The 20,308-nt window shown below is 41.8% G+C and overlaps 1 protein-coding gene and 1 long non-coding RNA gene across 2 annotated transcripts in view; one reads left to right on the forward strand and one right to left on the reverse strand.

Moving 5' to 3' along the window:
* Window positions 1–20,308, reverse strand: part of PTPRQ (protein tyrosine phosphatase receptor type Q) — a 517,581-nt gene that overhangs the window by 102,614 nt on the left and 394,659 nt on the right. The window contains exons 35-36 of the mRNA XM_063927718.1: window positions 19,406–19,564; window positions 1,265–1,487 (exon numbers count right to left, since the gene is read on the reverse strand). Of these exons, the coding sequence (XP_063783788.1) occupies window positions 1,265–1,487; window positions 19,406–19,564 (382 nt within the window). The remainder of the gene's footprint in view (window positions 1–1,264; window positions 1,488–19,405; window positions 19,565–20,308) is intronic.
* LOC134932884 (uncharacterized) overlaps window positions 1–20,308 on the forward strand; it is a 29,718-nt gene that overhangs the window by 3,601 nt on the left and 5,809 nt on the right. The window contains exon 2 of the long non-coding RNA XR_010179521.1: window positions 6,863–7,020. This is a non-coding gene — a long non-coding RNA (uncharacterized LOC134932884). The remainder of the gene's footprint in view (window positions 1–6,862; window positions 7,021–20,308) is intronic.

The raw sequence follows: 20,308 nt of genomic DNA on the forward strand, positions 1-20,308 counted from the left end.
TCAAAGAGCCCAATGCTTATTATACATTTCAGAGGCGGATCCCACACAATTTGTTTTTGACTTTTTAAACTTTAATATACACAATTACACACAGGATCAGTGTGATCTGTGCAGGCTTCTGTAAAACAGGCTGTTCACAGGCAGATACATGGAATTCAGGTACAACATGGCTGAACTTGTACACTACTAAACACTATTGCATAGACCATCGGAAAACATGATTCTGTCAAACAAGATTCTTAGTAAATTTGAGAGTTTAACCTTGAAAAACTATTGCGTATCCCAGCAATGCCCAGCATGTTTGATCGTGGATCAAACATGATTCTTGATAAATTTACCCCGGGCCCTACAGAGTGGTTACACAAGCTGGTCACCATTGAGGTGAGGCAGAGCCTTTCCTGTCATATTACCGTAGAAGCCAACCTTTTGACTTTATAAATAATATGAAAAATTACAAAGAATATATTATATTCTTTTTAATATTTTAATCATTTTTATAGTCAAAACTCTGGAGTAAACAGTCTATGACAGGCCTATCTTTTCTGCACATCTCTGACCAAAAGTGACCTAATTTCCAGCAGCATATACTGCTGCACCTGTGTATAATGACCACATGAACTCTTGGGCTCATATATTGTGTATAAATCTGGCTCTGGTACTAGCCAGTGCCTCATCAGCCATTTACCTCACTGCACGTCCCTGCTGGTCACCCATAAGGAATAATGGGGCAGATGTATTAACCTGGAGAAGGCATAAGGAAGTGATAAACCAGTGATATGTGCAAGGTGATAAAGGCACCAGCCAATCAGCTCCAATATGTAAATTAACAGTTAGGATCTGATTGGCTGGTGCCTTTATCACCTTGCACATATCACTGGTTTATCACTTCTTTATGCTTTCTCCAGGTTAATACATCTGCCCCACTATTATGTATGGACAAAGTAACCGGATAGAATGATTATGTATGGATTAAATGACCAGCATATATGTAGATTTTTTTTTGCATAAAACATAGGAGAGTAACAGGAAAATAAGAAGTGTTCTTGTAGTGATATACTTTTGCCTCCAAACTTCAACACATGCAGACTTATCTACAGAAGACATTATTCATTAACACTTTTTAAAATAAGCAGCTGTAAAAATAACCATACTTATTATCTCAGGTTGTCTACAGCCTTGTTACACGGGTCATTATATGCATAAATTAGATGTAAAAATAATAATAATAATCTTTCATTTTGTTAGAAAGATCTGATAAACATACAAGTACTGTTTTCTTGGCTTCAGAGGTCCATTACAGAATTTGTCTTTATTGTCCTGTAGAATACAGGTATTGTCAGCGCCAATGACATACACCTCCTGCTTGCTGAAGAAGCGGTTTGTTCCATCTGGACATGATGGATTTGGAAAGCCTTCATTTGTAAAATATGGTCTTGGTTTTTGGAAAAAGGCTTCGTGCCACTTGGTGATATTCCCATCGTGCTGAGCTGTAATGCATAACACAGGAGTGTCAGACGAATTCATTAAATAAATAACTTAATGCACCAAGAGAATATTATAATAATTTACAGAACTATGTTCCTTACTCTGGGAGAGACCTGACACGTGCTAAAATATTTTAGTATTCTCCCTACAGTGAGATGCCTCTTTGGTGGTCCCTGTGTTATTTTACAGGGCTTCGTAATGCTAAATGATAAAACTGAAGTTATATATTACTTTGTAAAATAGCAACAACTGAGTGAAAATCTGCCATTCATTTTTCAAGCAATAAAATCTGGAGTTCATAGATGCTTTTAGATTCATTTTATTACTAACATTGTATTTATTTGCAGTTGGTTTGTCTATGTATGTTATATTTTTGACAATATTTTTAAGGGATCCCACAGTTAGACACACTTAATATACAGGTTTTTTCAAGCAGGACAGTTTAGTTTTGTTGCATTTGGATAAAATGCAGTTTAGCTTCGAAACATTATTCCCTGAACATTAATATAAATGAGTGATCATGATAAAAAATAAATATAAAAAAAAGGGGCAGACTAGATGGGATAAATGGTTCTTATCTGCTGTCAAATTCTATGTCTCCATGTTGCTATGTTTCATTATAATCACATCTCCTCATTAGTTAATATACAGTAAAGAAGTTAAAACTGTTAGCCAAATAAGTTGATGGTCAAATGCCCAGACACAATGGGGCCAAATCAATTGTTTTTTTAATTTCACATTTTTTCTAGCACCTCAGGAGGTAGCAAGAAAAAATGTGTTGAAACTCAGCATTTTGGGCATCCAAACAGTAGGTTAGACGACCAAAGCAGAGCGTTTAGAATGGTTTAGCCGTTTTTTTGGCGGCTAGACCCGGTCTGTTTGGGTGCGACATGCACGATATGCATGGGCGCCCAAACACAATTGAATTGTGACAATTGTTTGGGCGTTTATAAAGTCCTGTTTAGATGGGATTTTTAGACGCCCAAAACAATTGAATCAGCCCCATTGCATACATCCAAGTGCAATTCTACAAAGGTGATAAAATCCTATAAATGTATAAGGACCAATGTAATAAAGACCAATGTCCCCACACATTTGAGTAATTTGGTAAATAAAATAGCTATATTTAGGAGAGATTAATGAGAGTAGTGGTCATAAAATTATAGAACGTGAGACTTTAACTAGAGATTTACAACACTTCCTTTCATGAACACTTCATTTTGTTGTGCCAAACATTTTCAAGAGGCTAGTACCCGAAGAGGGATGAAGGAGAACCCTTGTGTTTGCTTGTGTACAGTAAATGCTGGGCCTGATTCTAGCTTGCAAGCATTTTCATTGGAGCCTGTACTTCATGCTTTTTAGCAAACTGTACATGCATCTAACACGGTGAGATCCTTGCTATGCCCGATTTTTACTTGCGATTTCCCTTGAACTCCTTGGAGCCCAGATAGCATAGATTTTGACTAACTTTTCTTGAGATATGGACTATGTGTGCTTACGATTTTGGCTTATGTGAGATGTCATTGACATGTGAGATGAACTAGATAGTACACCGATCTAGCAAGGATTGAATTGCCTGCACAGTCTATCTTTTCTTGCGATGCCGACCTGACAGGATCGCGCATCGGGATCGAATCGGGATTGCAAGGTGACTTTCACCTTGCGATCTGCACTAACTTTTCTTGCTATTTTGACTATATAGTCAAAATCGAAAGAAAATATCTCACCGTGTGTACACACCCTTAATCTACATATACAATTTAGACAATCTATGAGTTACTGAATGAGCATTACTGGGTGGCAATGCAGTGTTCTAACATAGGATAAGTGTGTAATGGGTGTGAATACAGTTACATGTGGAGACTCTGCGACATTTTCAGTTGGATTTTTGCACCAAGCATGCGGTTAAGTGTAAGTGCCATTTCTCGTGATGACAGCTGCTCTCGTGTGGTGCAGTTACATACTACAGAGACTCAAGAGTATCGCCGAATGATCGCATAGGACTACCAATCACAGGAAATGGGCAAAATTGTGACATTACATCAGACTGTATACAAAATACAGTATATACACAGTGAGAATTCCACTTTGATCAACAATAAAGAAAATTAAATATACTGTAACCGGGGATTAAATACTAGCACATTAGCCAAGAATGTCAGAGATGTTTATTTTTAAAATTCAAAATATTTTGGGTAGAAAATCACTGGGGAGTTAGGTTCTCAGTTACAGTTTGTCTTCAAGCCGTGACTTGTATGTCTCAAAGGCGTTGAAGAGGTTAAGTTTAAGTTTATAGAGCTTAGCAGCTTTAAGGCAGTGTTTCTTATTTGCTAAGACAATCTGGCTATTTATTTGTTTAAGGGGCAAGGACGTGATATGTTAAAAGTTCAGTATGTTTATATATATATATATATATATATATATATACATATACACTGCTCAAAAAAATAAAGGGAACACTTAAACAACACAATGTAACTCCAAGTCAATCACACTTCTGTGAAATCAAACTGTCCACTTAGGAAACAACACTGATTGACAATCAATTTCACATGCTGTTGTGCAAATGGAATAGACAACAGGTGGAAATTATAGGCAATTAGCAAGACACCCCCAATAAAGGAGTTGTTCTGCAGGTGATGACCACAGACCACTTCTCAGCTCCTATACTTTCTGGCTGATGTTTTGGTCACTTTTGAAAGCTGGCGGTGCTTTAACTCTAGTGGTAGCATGAGACGGAGTCTACAACCCACACAAGTGGCTCAGGTAGTGCAGCTCATCCAGGATGGCACATCAATGCGAGCTGTGGCAAGAAGGTTTGCTGTGTCTGTCAGTGTAGTGTCCAGAGCATGGAGGCGCTACCAGGAGACAGGCCAGTACATCAGGAGACGTGGAGGAGGCCGTAGGAGGGCAACAACCCAGCCGCAGGACCGCTACCTCCGCCTTTGTGCAAGAAGGAACAGGAGGAGCACTGCCAGAGTCCTGCAAAATGACCTCCAGCAAGCAACAAATGTGCATGTGTCTACTCAAACAATCACAAACAGACTCCATGAGGGTGGTATGAGGGCCCGACGTCCACAGGTGGGGGTTGTGCTTACAGCCCAACACCGTGCAGGACGTTTGGCATTTGCCAGAGAACACCAAGATTGGCAAATTCGCCACTCGCGCACTATGCTCTTCACAGATGAAAGCAGGTTCTCACTGAGCACATCTGACAGACGTGACAGAGTCTGGAGACGCCAAGGAGAACGTTCTGCTGCCTGCAACATCCCCCAGCATTACCGGTTTGGCAGTGGGTCAGTAATGGTGTGGGGTGGCATTTCTTTGGGGGGCCGCACAGCCCTCCATGTGCTCGCCAGAGGTAGCCTGACTGCCATTAGCTACCGAGATGAGATCCTCAGACCCCTTGTGAGACCATATGCTGGTGCGGTTGGCCCTGGGTTCCTCCTAATGCAAGACAATGCTAGACCTCATGTGGCTGGAGTGTGTCAGCAGTTCCTCCAAGACGAAGGCATTGATGCTATGGACTGGCCCGCCCTTTCCCCAGACCTGAGTCCAATTGAGCACATCTGGGACATCATGTCTCGCTCCATCCACCAATGCCACGTTGCACCACAGGAGTTGGCGAATGCTTTAGTCCAGGTCTGGGAGGAGATCCCTCAGGAGACCATCCGCCACCTCATCAGGAGCATGCCCAGGCATTGTAGGGAGGTCATACAGGCACGTGGAGGCCACACACACTACTGAGCCTCATTTTGACTTGTTTTAAGGACATTACATCAAAGTTGGATCAGCCTCTAGTGTGTTTTTCCACTTTAATTTTGAGTTTGACTCCAAATCCATACCTCCATGGGTTAATAAATTTGATTTCCATTGATCATTTTTGTGTGATTTTGTTGTCAGCACATTCAACTATGTAAAGAGCAAAGTATTTAATAAGAATATATCATTCATTCAGATCTAAGATGTGTTATTTTAGTGTTCCCTTTTTTTTGAGCAGTGTATATATATATATATATATATATATATATGTGTGTGTGTGTGTTTTATACATAAATAAAACATCCAATTGGTGGCACTCAACAACTCAACATCAGGTCTGAAAATGCGTTAAGCATTGAAACATTGACAAAGCAAGTTCCTGTGTTGGCTGTATATTCCTGAGTGCCGCCGATTGGATGTTTTATATTATCACTGCCATGCAGAGTAAAACAGAGGGCAATGGGGAAAGTATGTTTATTCCTTATAGGAGTGCCGGATATTGCTTGGGGATTGGTATGATTTACCGATGGCCGAGATGCCAGCCGTCATTATACCGATGCCAGCATCCCGGCAACCAGGAGGCCGGCAGAGTGGCAAGCGCTAGTAGTCCACTGGCAGGCTCACTGTGCTTGCCACGCAGCGGGCACGGTGACATTCCGGCACCGGCATTGTACCACTGTGTGGGATCCTGGCATCGGCATTGTGATCACCGGGATCCCGTGTGGTGGCATGTTAACCGCATACCATTGCTTGTGTGTGTATATATATATATATATATATATATTTAAATAAATGTTGGTACTGTGTGCTGCACCCCCTAGTTTTTATGAATCTCACAAAGAATATTTGTCAGATCATCGTAAAGTCCTCACAAAGTCATTTATACACTCCCCTAAAATATTAGGGTGGCTGTTTATCTCTAAAAACTTGCTGTTCAAACTGGCATCAAATGGTATCGAAAAAAGAAGGATGAGAAGAGCGCATCCTACTGTAGTATGTAACTGTTACAGTGAATTCCCATATATAAATACAGGTACAAGTGCTGTACACAGTGTTCTTGGAAGCCACCTAGGGATTGGAAATTCACTATAACAGTTACACACTACACTAGGAGGCGCTCCTCTCATCCTTTTTCATATATATTAGAGCTGCTATTACTAATGGTAGCCGCGAACAGACTGTCGCCCGGCATTTCTATCAAGCTAAACATCCATTAGTATCCTTACGCTATTGCATGATAGACCACGTGCCAGCATCTTTACGGGGTGGCGACCGGGGGGCCAGGCTTCTGCAAACTGAATCCAGATGGATTCATAGGTTGGGGACCTTGACTCCTAGAGGTCTTAATAACCACTTGGGATTGCATAATTTTTTATAATCATTGTGATCAGAGTTTATAGATATTTTTTTTTAAATATGTACGAGATCACATAGTGTAGCGATAGTTTGATTTTGACTCTTTAATGTTGCATTAATTAACTTGCGTAACACAGCATGCAGTTATAATGGTTTTATTGTAACTTTATTGCAATTTGATGTTTTGTTCATTTTTGAGAATCAATACAAAAGATAAATGTATAATAGAATGTTGATTATATATGTTTATTACTACCAGGTTGATACCAGTCTGTGCATTGCATACATGTTGTTATGGTGACGGGGAGCACGTGAGGTGGACGCCAAGGGATGACATCACTCACTATACGCCGTCTGGCCAGGAGAGCAGTCCCGCGTCCGGAAGCGGCATTCACGTGGGGGTGATTTCTTATAAAGGTAAGAATGCTTTTATTGTCATATTAGACCTGATGAAAGTGCCACTACAATATACAGCACTGAAACGTTGACAAACTGATGCCTGTGTGAAGCTTGTCATTCTCTATCGCCAGGAGTGCTGCACCGTTTTGCAAGTATATATATATATACTGCATATATATATGTGTGTGTGTGTGTATGGAGTACTACTGTGTGGTGTAATGTTTGTAAGGAGTACTACTGTGTAGCGTAACGTGTGTAAGGAGCGCTACTGTGTGGCGTAACATGTGCAAGGAGTACTACTGTGTGCCATAACGTGTGTACGGAGTACTAATGTGTGGTGTAACGAGTATAAGGGACACTACTGAGTGGAGTAATGTGAATAAGGGGCTTTACTGTGCGGTGAATGTGAATAAGGTTAGACTACTGTGCGGCATAATTTGAATTAGGGGTACTATTATGGGGCCACACCCCCTATCCGTGAGATATTGTTGCACCACTCTAGTTCTTCCACTGCTCAGAATGGTTGGATCTTGTGCCCTCATCCGTGATCTATTTACCTCTGCTTCTGTGGTGGGAAGGAGAAATGTAATCTGCTGTCTTTCAAATTGTTATTTGTCCTGTAATTTGTTAGTCAATTTTGTTTGCGATCTGCTCATCATTGGGTCAGCATGTTATTTCAGCTGAAATCTGATGTTGGTAGTCTGCCTGATAATTAGACTAGAATTTGCTAGTAATTTAGATTGTGTTATGCTAGCCTTTTATCTGTAGAATTTATTTTGGATATATAAAGAACCAGGCAGTGATACTATATAATCTTGCACTTTGGACATTTCAGTAAAATGAAAAGTTATAAATCCACTAATTTGCAGCTGAACAAGGGCCATGTTTTGCAGCTGTTTATGCAATCTCTATGTATTGGTAAAGAGTGGTGCTGAAGAGAGCTTTAATCATCTTTCTACACCCTATGTCACCACTACATAATATTCATCACATAAGTGTCACTGACCAAAAGCTCAAGGTATATTTTGCTTCATTTTATTCTCTTTCTAAGTCAGTAGCTCAGTATTATTTTAGTACAATGGTGATACAGCAGGGTGTCAGCTAACATAAGGTCAGCAGGGTTTGAAAACAGACAGATTACTTTGGGTGGAAAATTAAAAGATAATTGTCAAACCGGATAGAAATCAAATCCAATCTCTAAATTAACAGTTGGAGGATTTCAGTCACCTTAGCACAGGAGAGGTCACTGCGCCTACACTCTCTGTGTAATCTGTATAATTGATAATAATGATCTAAAAGATAAAAACTGCCAGTAATAAGCATGGCAGAAGTGAGAATCATGGGAAAAGAGTAGCATCAGAGCCTTGATTCTGGCCCTTATTGCCTAGTTGTTGGGTGCATCATGTGTAGTCATCACCTTTTGTTCTTCTATCTGGCTAAGGAAGCACATATGCCTAAGGCAATTACTGTTGCCCTGTACTCCCACTCTCAGGTTGTCATTAAGTTCAAGCTACAGTATGTTAGAGGAACCATCTTGGTTTCAATTAGGAATATAGCTGCAAGAGAGGTGCAGCATTACGAGGCTCAGTCCTAAATCTAACTTCTATGGTCGGCAAGCAGTGTGGCGTATCAAGCTGGAGCACACCTAATTTGGTAGGTTCCTAATGTGATCTAGACAGAATGTAGATTTTTGCATTGTATTTTGCATTACTTGTCGATCCCTGTTGAGTAGGCACCAGTGCACAGTGACTGGATAAGCACAATGTCCTACATATCTCTTGCTGTGCTGCTCAATGGTCCCTGTTCACCTGTCCACTGTAGGGGGCACATTGCCTTGTTGTTTCTGCGAATATACAGTATATACCAGTGAGCATGCTATTCAAAGGAGTTCTGTGAAAGATGCCCAATTTGGATGTCCCTTAATGCTTTGCTGCAGTGCTAGATTAACAACAGAGGCCCCCCAAAATGTGGGTCCCTTACACATACTGTAGTTGCATCACCAGCTTGGGGGCCATGTGGCATAATGGGAACTGGGGGGGATTTGTGTGGCAAAATATGAACAGGGGCACTACAGTGTGTTCTACACATTTGTGGTGCAGGTAGTAAATACACTTTATACTGTACTTGGCTTCAGTATTGGCCCCATATTGGTTATTGTATGATCATCAGACAATTACACCCTGCACAGTGGAAAACACTTAAGATTCCAAATATAAGAGAAGGCATAAAGGGCGGGATGTACTAAGCATGGCACCTGCGATGCAATACATCCCGCCACTTATCGCATAAATAACGGTGTTAATAACGCTGGTATGCACAGAGAAATGCGATTAAAAGAGCAAAGAACAGGTCCCCCGATAAAAGTTGTCTTTTGCTATAAAAGGACTTCTGGGTTTAGGTTCCGGGGAGTCCTTGTGCCATGCATAGAGTGCTGCATGCCGCTTAGGGGGCTGTGGATCCCTGTCAGGGACAATGAGAAAAGAAGCCCATAGGCTTCTATTGAGAAACACAATCTAGAGATGACATTATCCACTGGGTCCAAGCCCCAGAATGTATCGGTATCGATGTGTAAGCATCACGGCATGGATGGCGAGACTAGTGTGCCCACATCTATGGCACAATTATGCGTACGCACACGCCCAAGAATATAATGGTGCAATCGCATGCTGCGATTAGTAGCAGCATGGTGTGCACTGCAGTTTGCCGTAATGCATATGTCCATGCGTACGTATCGTGGCAACTATGAGTGTGGCTATCATCTGTACATACAGGAATGCGGCCAAAGCTGTGAAAACTCAATTTTCTGTGTTTTGACCGCATTTCAACCCTTAGTGCATCCCGCCCTATGAGTGCTTAACTTCCCTCATTCTGCACATGAACAAGTGAAGGGCGCCCTTATTTGAAAGAGAGGTAACCCCTCTTTCAATCTATATGTCCTCTTAGGAGTTATTTTTTGATGATCACGTGATCTACAGTTAATGACACCCAACACTACAGAAAACAATGTGTTTCCATAGATGGGGTGATTTCTATGCCCAGATGTCCCCCACACCATTAGGTGCAACATATTTCCTAATTTTCAAATTGTAATGCCTTATTGGGCTAACATATTGTTCCTAAGCATTGTGTGACTGAAAAAAAGTAGGAAACAAATGTATTATAATTATTAAGTGCTGATTTCATTATGAAAACGTATGGATTATGCGGAATCAAGTACCACAAAGTATTTCCATGTGATGTTTATGAAAATGTTTTTATTTACTTTAGATTTTAATTTCATAAATCAAAAACCTTTCTGGCCATTTTGGATTTTATTTAGAAGGAAAGAACATACTAATGGTATTTTTTGATAATTAAAAAAACAAATTATAAATATGATAAGAACAATAACGGATATTAATGTTAGAATTTGACCAGCTCCAAAAGTGCTGCATTTGGTGTAAAATTTTGCCTGTTTTGCCTACAGAATTTGGCCAATGGTACCACATAGCAGAGTTGATCATCACTGTACCAGCTCTTTTTAGACAATAAATTCAGTAAAATACATACAGTTCCTTGCTAAAGTATTCACCCCCCTTGGCTTTTTACCTATTTTGTTACATTACAACCTGTAAATTTTTTTTTTTTTACCCTGAATTTTATGTGATTAATATGCACAAAATAGTCTAAGTTGGTGAAATGAAATGAGAAAAATGTATATAAAAAATAATTTTTATAAAAAAAATTTGAAAATTGGCATGTGCATATGTATTCACTCCCTTTGCTATGAAGCCCCTCAAAAGTTCTGATGCAACTAATTACCTTCAGAAGTCACATAATTAGTGAAATGAAGACCTCTTGTGTGCAATCTAAGTGTCACATGATCTGTCAGTATAAACAAACCCTTTCTGAAAGGCCCCAGATGCTGCAACACCACTAAGCAAGAAGCATCACACCATGAAGACCAAGAAGCTCTCCAAACAAGTCAGAGACAAAGTTGTTGAGAAGTACAAGTCATGGTTGGATTATAAAAAAAATATCCAAATCTTTGATGATCCCCCGGAGCACCATCAAATCCATCATCTTCAAATGGAAATAACATGGTACCACAACAAACCTGCCAAGAGAGGGCCAGCCACAAAAACTCACAGACTGGGCAAGGAGGGCATTAATCACAGCGGCAGCACAGAGACCAAAGGTAACCTGGAAGGAGCTGCAGAGTTCCACAGCAGAGACTGGTGTATCTGCGCATGTAACCACAATAAGCCATACACTCCATAGAGCTAGGATTTATGGAAGAGTAGCCAGAAAAAAGCCATTACTTAGTGTTAAAAATAAGAAGGCACGTTTTGAGTTTGCCAAAAGGTATGTGGACGACTCCCCAAATGTATGGAGGAAGGTGGTCTGGTCAGATGAGACTAAAATTTTACTTTTCGGCCACCAAGGAAAACGCTATGTCTGGCGCAAACCCAACACATCCCATCACCCCAAGAACACCATCCCCACAGTAAAACATGATGGTGGCAGCATCATGCTGTGGGGATGTTTTTCAGCAGCAGGGACTGGGAAATTGTTTCGAGTCGAGTGAAAGATGTATGGTTCTAAATACAGGGATATTCTTGAGTAAAACCTGTTTCAGTCTGCCTGTGATTTGAGACTGGGATGGAGGTTCACCTTCCAGCAGGACAATGACCCAAAGCATACTGCTAAAGCAACACTCAAGTGGTTTAAGGGGAAACATTTAAATGTGTTGGAATGGTCTAGTCAAAGCCAAGATCTCAATCCAATTGAGAATCTGTGGTCAGTCTTGAATATTCCTGTTCACAAGCGGAAACCATCCAACATGAAGGAGCTGGAGCAGCTTTGCCTTGAGGAATGGGCAAAAATCCCAGTGGCAAGATGTGGCAAGCTCACAGAGACTTATCCAAAGCGACTTGCAGCTGTAATTTTCGCAAAAGGTGCCTCTACAAAGTACTGACTTTAGGGAGGGTGAATAGTTATGCACGTTGATGTTTTTTGTTATTTTGTCCAATTTGTTGTTTGCTTAACAATAATAAAAAACAATCTTCAAAGTTGTAGGTATGTTCTGTGAATGAAATGTTGCAAACCTTCAAATAATCCATTTTAATTCCAGGTTGTGAGGCAACAAAACATGAAAAATGCAAAGGGGGGTGAATACTTTAGCAAGGCATTGTATTTACAAATAAGGTGATGTGGGTCTTTTCCACCACAGAACTAATTTTACATCAAATTATGTAGGAATTTCCCTCATCTATAATTTCATGCTTAAGCATGGTACACACTGGAACGACAGGCATCTGTTCCGATATCGGAACGAATGCCCTTGGGCCCAGATTGAGTGTACACACTGAAATGAGTATAATGAAAGACAGAACGAACATGTTCTGTCCTTCATTAGCATAAACATGGTTACTAGCGATATCACTAGGTTTGATGTGCAACACATCAAACCTAACATCTGTCAGCAGTTGTGTAAGTGCGCTATCACTAGAGATGAGTGGGTTCGGCTCTCAGAGAACCGAAACCCCCCCGAACATCCCGTTCCGAGACAGAATTCGAGTCCGGCTCGGGACTTCCCGCCAGACTCGGAAACCAGAACGAGGCAAAACGTCATCTTACCGCTGTCGGATTCTCAAAGGTTTTGAATTCCATATAAGGAGCCGGGCGTCACCGCCATTTTCACTCCGGACTTGGAGAGTGAGGGAGACAGACCTGGAGAGCAGTAAAAATAAATGTACACTGGCCCTGTCTTGTATGCTGTAAAAAATCTGGGGAGCAGTGAAAATAAATGTACACTGGCCCTGTCTTGTATAATGTACAAAATCTTGGGTGCAGTGAAAATAATGTACACTGGCCCTGTCTTGTATGCTGTAAAAATTCAGGGGTGCAGTAAAATAAATGTACACTGGCCCTGTCTTGTATGCTGTAAAAATTCAGGGGTGAAGTAAAATAAATGTACACTGGCCCTGTCTTGTATGCTGTAAAAATTCTGGGGTTCAGTAAAATAAATGTACTCTGGCCCTGTCTTGTATGCTGTAAAAATTCTGGGGTGCAGTAAAATAAATGTACACTGGGCCTGTCTTGTATGCTGTAAAAATTCTGGAGTGCAGTAAAATAAATGTACACTGGCCCTGTCTTGTTTGCTTTAAAAATTCAGGGGTGCAGTGAAAATAAATGTACACTGGCCCTGTCTTGTATGCTGTACAAAATCTGGGGAGCAGTGAAAATAATGTACACTGGCCCTGTTTTGTATGCTGTGAAAAATCTGGGGAGCAGTGAAAATAAATGTACACTGGCCCTGTCTTGTTTGCGTTAAAGATTCAGGGGTGCAGTGAAAATAAATGTACACTGGCCCTGTCTTGTTTGCTTTAAAGATTCAGGGGTGCAGTGAAAATAAATATACACTGGCCCTATCTTTTATGCTGTACAAAATCTGGGGAGCAGTGAAAATAATGTACACTGGCCCTGTCTTGTATGCTGTAAAAAATCTGGGGAGCAGTGAAAATAAGTGTACACTGGCCCTGTCTTGTATGTTGTAAAAAAATTCTGGGGTGCTGTTGTTAAAATAAAAGTACACTGGTCCTGTATGCTGCAAAAATACAGGGGTGCTGCTGTTAAAATTAAAGTACACTGGTCCTGTATGCTATAAAAATACAGGGGTGCTGCTTTTAAAATAAAAGTACACTGGTCCTGTATGCTGTAAAAATACAGGGGCGCTGCTGTTAAAATAAAAGTACATTGGCCCTGTATGCTGTAAAATACAGGGGTGCAGTGAAAATAAATGTACGCTGGCCTTGTCTTAGAACAAGACAAAAAGTGAAACTGGACCCAAGTGCACTAAATAAACAATCTGCAGCCAAATTTGTCGAATACCAAGAAAAGGAAGATTCCGCCAACCTCCACCACAATGTGCAATAAACAAAATATAGGTATGACTTATCCTGCGCTGTTGTTTAGATGGTGTTCTATATTTGCAATCCTGGTCTATCTTTCTCTCAAACCAATATCAGGTTGCCATAATGATAATATGCAAAAAGGAAAAGAATTCCATCTTGCACGTCTTTTCTTTGTCACGTCATTCCAGGGGTGCTGCTCTACATGGGGTGCCTCCTCTCTGCCCTATCCATCAAGGGGTGCTGCCCCACTGCCATTTAAGTCCAGGGATGCTTTTGCCTGTCTGCTGTGCTGTGTAATTCTCCAGGGCTGCTGCCTATGCTGAATAAGTCATGGGGTGCTGCCGTATAATTGCAGGGGTGCTGCTGTACTTGATCCTAGGTTTAAATTAAAGCCTAGAGCAGATATGAAACAAGCATCAACATCACAAACAGATTTGTAAAAACATAGCCGCAAAGGTGGAAATGGAAATTGCTATTTTGACAAAGTGTTTTTAAATAAAGTGGGGAGAGACCACATTTGTGACCAAAGTCAGTGTGACTCAGAAGAGACTGAATCATAATCCAGCCCAACTGCCGGAGAGGTAAAAGTGATATTTTTTGCCGGAACATTAGAGAGAAGTTCTTCTCAATTATTTCATGTTAGGGACTCACTCAAATTAATGGCTCCAATTATTCAACCTTAATTTTGATTTATTATTGATGTATCACATTTTGGGATTATTTATTTAGCAGATGCGCATTTATTGTACAGGGTTCATTCCTAAAGGCTGCGTAGAGTTATCGCAAGACCTTGCGGTGTTAGAAGAACAGTTTCAGTGATCTTGCATTGCATCAGCTTTCCATTGCACTGCAGCACTTGATGGGCCAGGAGCTCCTGTGAGGCACAGTTACTGAATAAGGCCCAGTATGGAGTCTCATGGTGGCTTACAGCCAGGAAGATGTCTGGCTTGCCAGGCTGAGGCATGTTTTGGGCACAGAGGTTTGCATTGCTTCCCCCCACAGTCCTACTTATAGTATGAAATGATTTTCGACTGTAGAGTGGTAAGCTCCACTAGGGCAGGGGCTCAAAAACAAAAATTTTACTGCACAGTCGTGCTTAGTACTGTACCGAACTCAACTTGCCACATCCGGGGCTGCTGTGGGGGCGCAGGAGGGGCTTCTAAAACAGTTAATGGGCTGCTTTATTTAAAAATTAAATATAAAAAAAATAAACAAGACACACAGGTATTATTATTTATTTATTATCAGTTTCTTATATAGCGCAGCAAATTCCATTGCGCTTCACAACTAGACACAATTAGAAGACAAAACTCAGTAAAAACAAACAGTCATAGAGGTAGGAGAGCCCTGCTCACAATCTTACAATCTATGAGGAAATAGGCATTGACACACAAGGATAGGTGCTATCTATTGCATAGTTGTCCACCAGATTGTAAAGGTTCATGGTGGGCTGCATGATATCACATCACAGCAGCGATGAACCAGGGTCAGGAGGAAAGGAGACTGAATAAAGAAAATATGTGAGGATAAGTGTACTGTGGGGATATAATTGGACATGAAGGTAATGTGAGCGGTTCTGGATTTTGATCAGCTTGTCTGAATAAGTGAGTTTTCAGGGAACGCTTGAAGGTTTGAAGACTAGAGGAGAGTCTTATTGTACGTGGTAGGGCATTCCACAGAGTGGGTGCAGCCCGAAGAAAGTCATTTAATCATGCATGGGAGCAAGTAATGAGTGTAGAAGAGAGAAGTAGATCTTGTGAAGAATGAAGGGGCTGGGTTGGGAGATATTTTGAGATAGGTGAAGAGATGTATGTTGGTGTAGTATGGTTAACAGCCTTGTGTGTAAGTAACAGTATTTTATATTGAATACGGTAGAATACAGGTAGCCAAGGGAGGGACTGACAAAGTGGGTCTGCAGACGATGAACGTCTAGCGAGGAATATTAGCCTCGCAGCTGCATTCAGAATGGATTGAAATGGAGAAAGTCTCTTCTTAGTAAGACCAGAAGAAGACTATTGCAATAATCAATGCAGGAGATAATGAGAGCATGGATTAAGGTTTTAGCAGTGTCTTGTGTAAGGTATGATCGTATTTTGGATATGTTTCTCAGATGCATGTAACATGATTTTGAGACAGATTGAATGTGGGGAGCAAAGGACAGTTCTGAGTCAAGTATGACACCTAGGCTGTGAGCCTGTGATGAAAGCATCCAACAAACATCAAGCGGTGGAGAATGTATATTTAGGGTGCAGAACAAAGTTTAGTGGGTTTCCACAGTATAGTTTTGTATGCACAAAATAATTTGATCTTTGCACATACACTCATTTAATATGAATCCTAGGCATATTACCAGGCTCAGACTGGCCGACAGGGGTACAAGGGAACCGCCTGGTGGGCCCCCCAACCAGGGGTCCAACCTCCTCCTCTAGGGATCAGGTTCCACACTTTGCACTTGAATTCTACATTATACATATGTTATATTATACTGCACAGGACTATGGTTTATTTTCTACAGTGCATTGCTGTTATTAATGTGATACAGTATAATGCATGGACTAGCAGTATTTACTATGTATATTTATAAAGGGGCCTAGACCATGCACTAATAATAATGGTTAGCCAAGCCTGTAAGCATGGGCCGCTACCACTGTATTCCCCTGGTGGGCCCTTCATGCCCCAGTCCCACACTGTACATTACATATGGGTAAGTGCCTTTATATGCACACATACAGTATATCATGCCATTCAAATACAGTGCCAAAGTCCATTTATTCTCATTATTTCTACTTTTAAAGCTATAAAGGTTGCTCCATGTACAGTATTTTAGGATAACATTAAAAATATGTGATTAATTAGGAGAATCCAAAAGTTACAGAAGGCAGGATGAGGTTTTACATTTTGTAAGTGCATTTCTGTGATGGCCTGCAGTCCAGCAAACTGCAGAGAAAGGGTCGAACTGGTGCACAGAGGTACTGGGGAAATCCCTGGTGGGCCCCACCAGGGCCGAAACTAGGGGGGGGCTAGGGGGGCAGGCGACCTGGGCGCCAGATTGGAGGGGGCGCCGAGACCCCCTAACACCCGCCGCGGCACTTACTTTTAAAAACCCCCTTCTCCCGAGTGCCCAGCTCGGGGGGCGGGGTTTCGCGGAATGACGCGATTGCGTCGTGACGTCACGGCGCAAACGCGTAATTTCACGAAACCCCGCCGGAGGAGGGAGAAGGGGGAGCCCGGAGCCGCGCAGACGAGGAGGGAGAGGCGGCTGAAGAGCGGCGAGAACCGCTTCAAATGTAAGTCAGCCCCTCTCCCTTCCTCTCTCTCTCTCTCCACCACCTGCCGCAATGTGTAAAATGGGGACCTGTGCCTGCCGCTATGTGTAAAATGGGGACCTGTGCCTGCCGCTATGTGTAAAATGGGGACCTGTGCCTGCCGCTATGTGTAAAATGGGGACCTGTGCCTGCCGCTATGTGTAAAATGGGGACACTTGCCAGCGTACTGTGTAAAATGGGGACCTGTGCCTGCCGCTATGTGTAAAATGGGGACACTTGCCAGCGTACTGTGTAAAATGGGGACCTGTGCCTGCCGCAATGTGTAAAATGGGGACACTTGCCAGCGTACTGTGTAAAATGGGGACCTGTGCCTGCCGCTATGTGTAAAATGGGGACACTTGCCAGCGTACTGTGTAAAATGGGGACCTGTGCCTGCCGCAATGTGTAAAATGGGGACACTTGCCAGCGTACTGTGTAAAATGGGGACCTGTGCCTGCCGCAATGTGTAAAATAGGGACACTTGCCAGCGTACTGTTTAAAATGGGGACCTGTGCCTGCCGCTATGTGTAAAATGGGGACACTTGCCAGCGTACTGTGTAAAATGGGGACCTGTGCCTGCCGCAATGTGTAAAATGGGGACACTTGCCAGCGTACTGTGTAAAATGGGGACACTTGCCAGCGTACTGTGTAAAATGGGGACCTGTGCCTGCCGCAATGTGTAAAATGGGGACCTGTGCCTGCCGCAATGTGTAAAATGGGGACACTTGCCAGCGTACTGTGTAAAATGGGGACCTGTGCCTGCCGCTATGTGTAAAATGGGGACACTTGCCAGCGTACTGTGTAAAATGGGGACCTGTGCCTGCCGCAATGTGTAAAATGGGGACACTTGCCAGCGTACTGTGTAAAATGGGGACCTGTGCCTGCCGCTATGTGTAAAATGGGGACACTTGCCAGCGTACTGTGTAAAATGGGGACCTGTGCCTGCCGCAATGTGTAAAATGGGGACCTGTGCCTGCCGCAATGTGTAAAATGGGGACACTTGCCAGCGTACTGTGTAAAATGGGGACCTGTGCCTGCCGCTATGTGTAAAATGGGGACACTTGCCAGCGTACTGTGTAAAATGGGGACCTGTGCCTGCCGCAATGTGTAAAATGGGGACACTTTTTCCTGCCGCAATGTGTAAAATGGGGACACTTTTTCCTGCCGCAATGTGTAAAATGGGGACACCTGTCTGCCGCAATGTGTAAAATGGGGAATGGGGACACTTGCCTGTCGTACTGTGTAAAATGGGGACACTTTTTCCTGGATATGAAATTTATGTTAGAAAAGGCAGTTTCTCAGGTAAAAAAGTTCTGAAAGAGAGAGATATATATATATAATATTTTTATTCATTTATTTTTTATTTTTTCTATTTTATTTTATTATTTTTATTTATTTATTGTAAAATATTTTTATTTTATTTTTTGCGGGGGGGGGGGGGGGGGGGGGGGGGTGTCAAATGACTACCTTGCCCCGGGTGACAAATATCCTAGTTTCGGCCCTGGGCCCCACCACCCCCTGTAGAAGTCATGCTCCAGGCTGTGCACTCGAAAGATACATTGTTACTGGTGGAGCCGAACCACTAATAAACGTGGGTGCTTAGTTTCCGTCTAAAGAAGCTAAACCAAAATTAATTCAATGGTTAGCCAAGTGTCTGTGGTCACTGCCCCAAGTGTCTGTGGTCACTGCCCACACCCCTTCAACATGGGCCTGTTCCACTGCATTCCCACGGTGGTCCTTTCATACCCCAGTGCAACACTGTGCACAGATGCACTTCACAAGCCAGTATGGTGGCATGCCCTTGTGTAGGAAAATAAGTGCATTTGTGAAAACAAAATCTGCACTGATCTTCCAATTTTTTTTAAAAACTGGTTAATAAATGACCACCAATATGTATTCATCTGTATACCTTTTAGACGATTGGTATTTATTAAATTTAACAAAGCATTTTAATTTTGGCACTCTGTATATTTTAATGGTCACACTAATGCATTTCTAATGTGTTTAGATCTGTCATTGTTAGCTAGCAGCTGGCAACATCTGGAGCATGTGAGTTCCAAATATCAAGCATCTGCCTACACTCTGGAAAGGATAAAACCTGCAACCACAAAACTCATGGTTTTATGGCAGAATACTGTAAATGTCAGGGTTCTGTCTGCATGAAATGTATTTGAAGAAAATACAGTGCAAGATACTCCTTACCTCCCATTTCTGAAACAAGAATCTGAACTTTTTTAATTGGTCCGTTGACGTCACTGAAGTAGCATATCGGCATTTTAATGGTAATAGTGGTTGAGGTAGCCATGACACTACCGGTAGAGTCGTAAATGGGCTCAGGTTTCAATATAGGACGTGGTGGTTCTAAATAAATACAAAAACATAATATGAGGCAATGATATATATATAGAACAAACAGAAATGGCCCGGCACTCCACTCTGAATATTAGCAACAGCTGAGGTGCCTTCCCAGTTGGAGATACTGTGTCCCAAGTAGATAGTCTGCATGAGTGCCACCCATATCACCTTCATATATATATATATATATATATATATATATATATATAAATATCCCAAATGGGACTGGCACTCTCCTGTCTGGCGTGAGGGTACCCCGGTGCCTTCTGTAGTAACTACGTAGAAATCCAGAAAAAACAGCGGCACTCGAGGATTTTAGTGAAGCAAACAAAGTTGTATTCAAAGAAAGTTACAAAAAGCCGACGTTTCGGGGCTTACATGCCCCTTTGTCAAGGTGTACACCTTGACAAAGGGGCATGTAAGCCCCGAAACGTCGGCTTTTTGTAACTTTCTTTGAATACAACTTTGTTTGCTTCACTAAAATCCTCGAGTGCCGCTGTTTTTTCTGGATTTCTATATATATATATATATATATATATATATATATATAAAATAAAGAATTAAGGGGTCTATTCATGAAGCACTGACAACAGTGGAGAAACAGACCAGTGGAGAAGTTGCCCATGGCAACCAATCAGCATCCACCTTACATTTTGTAAAATGTACTTAATAAAGGCTTCCTTCAAAGCCGATTGGCTGCCATGGGCAACTTCTCCACTGGTCCTTTTCTGCATTCACTGCTTCATGAAT

Source organism: Pseudophryne corroboree, chromosome 6 (assembly GCF_028390025.1).
Source record: "Pseudophryne corroboree isolate aPseCor3 chromosome 6, aPseCor3.hap2, whole genome shotgun sequence".
In the NCBI taxonomy this organism is placed as follows: Eukaryota; Metazoa; Chordata; class Amphibia; order Anura; family Myobatrachidae; genus Pseudophryne; species Pseudophryne corroboree.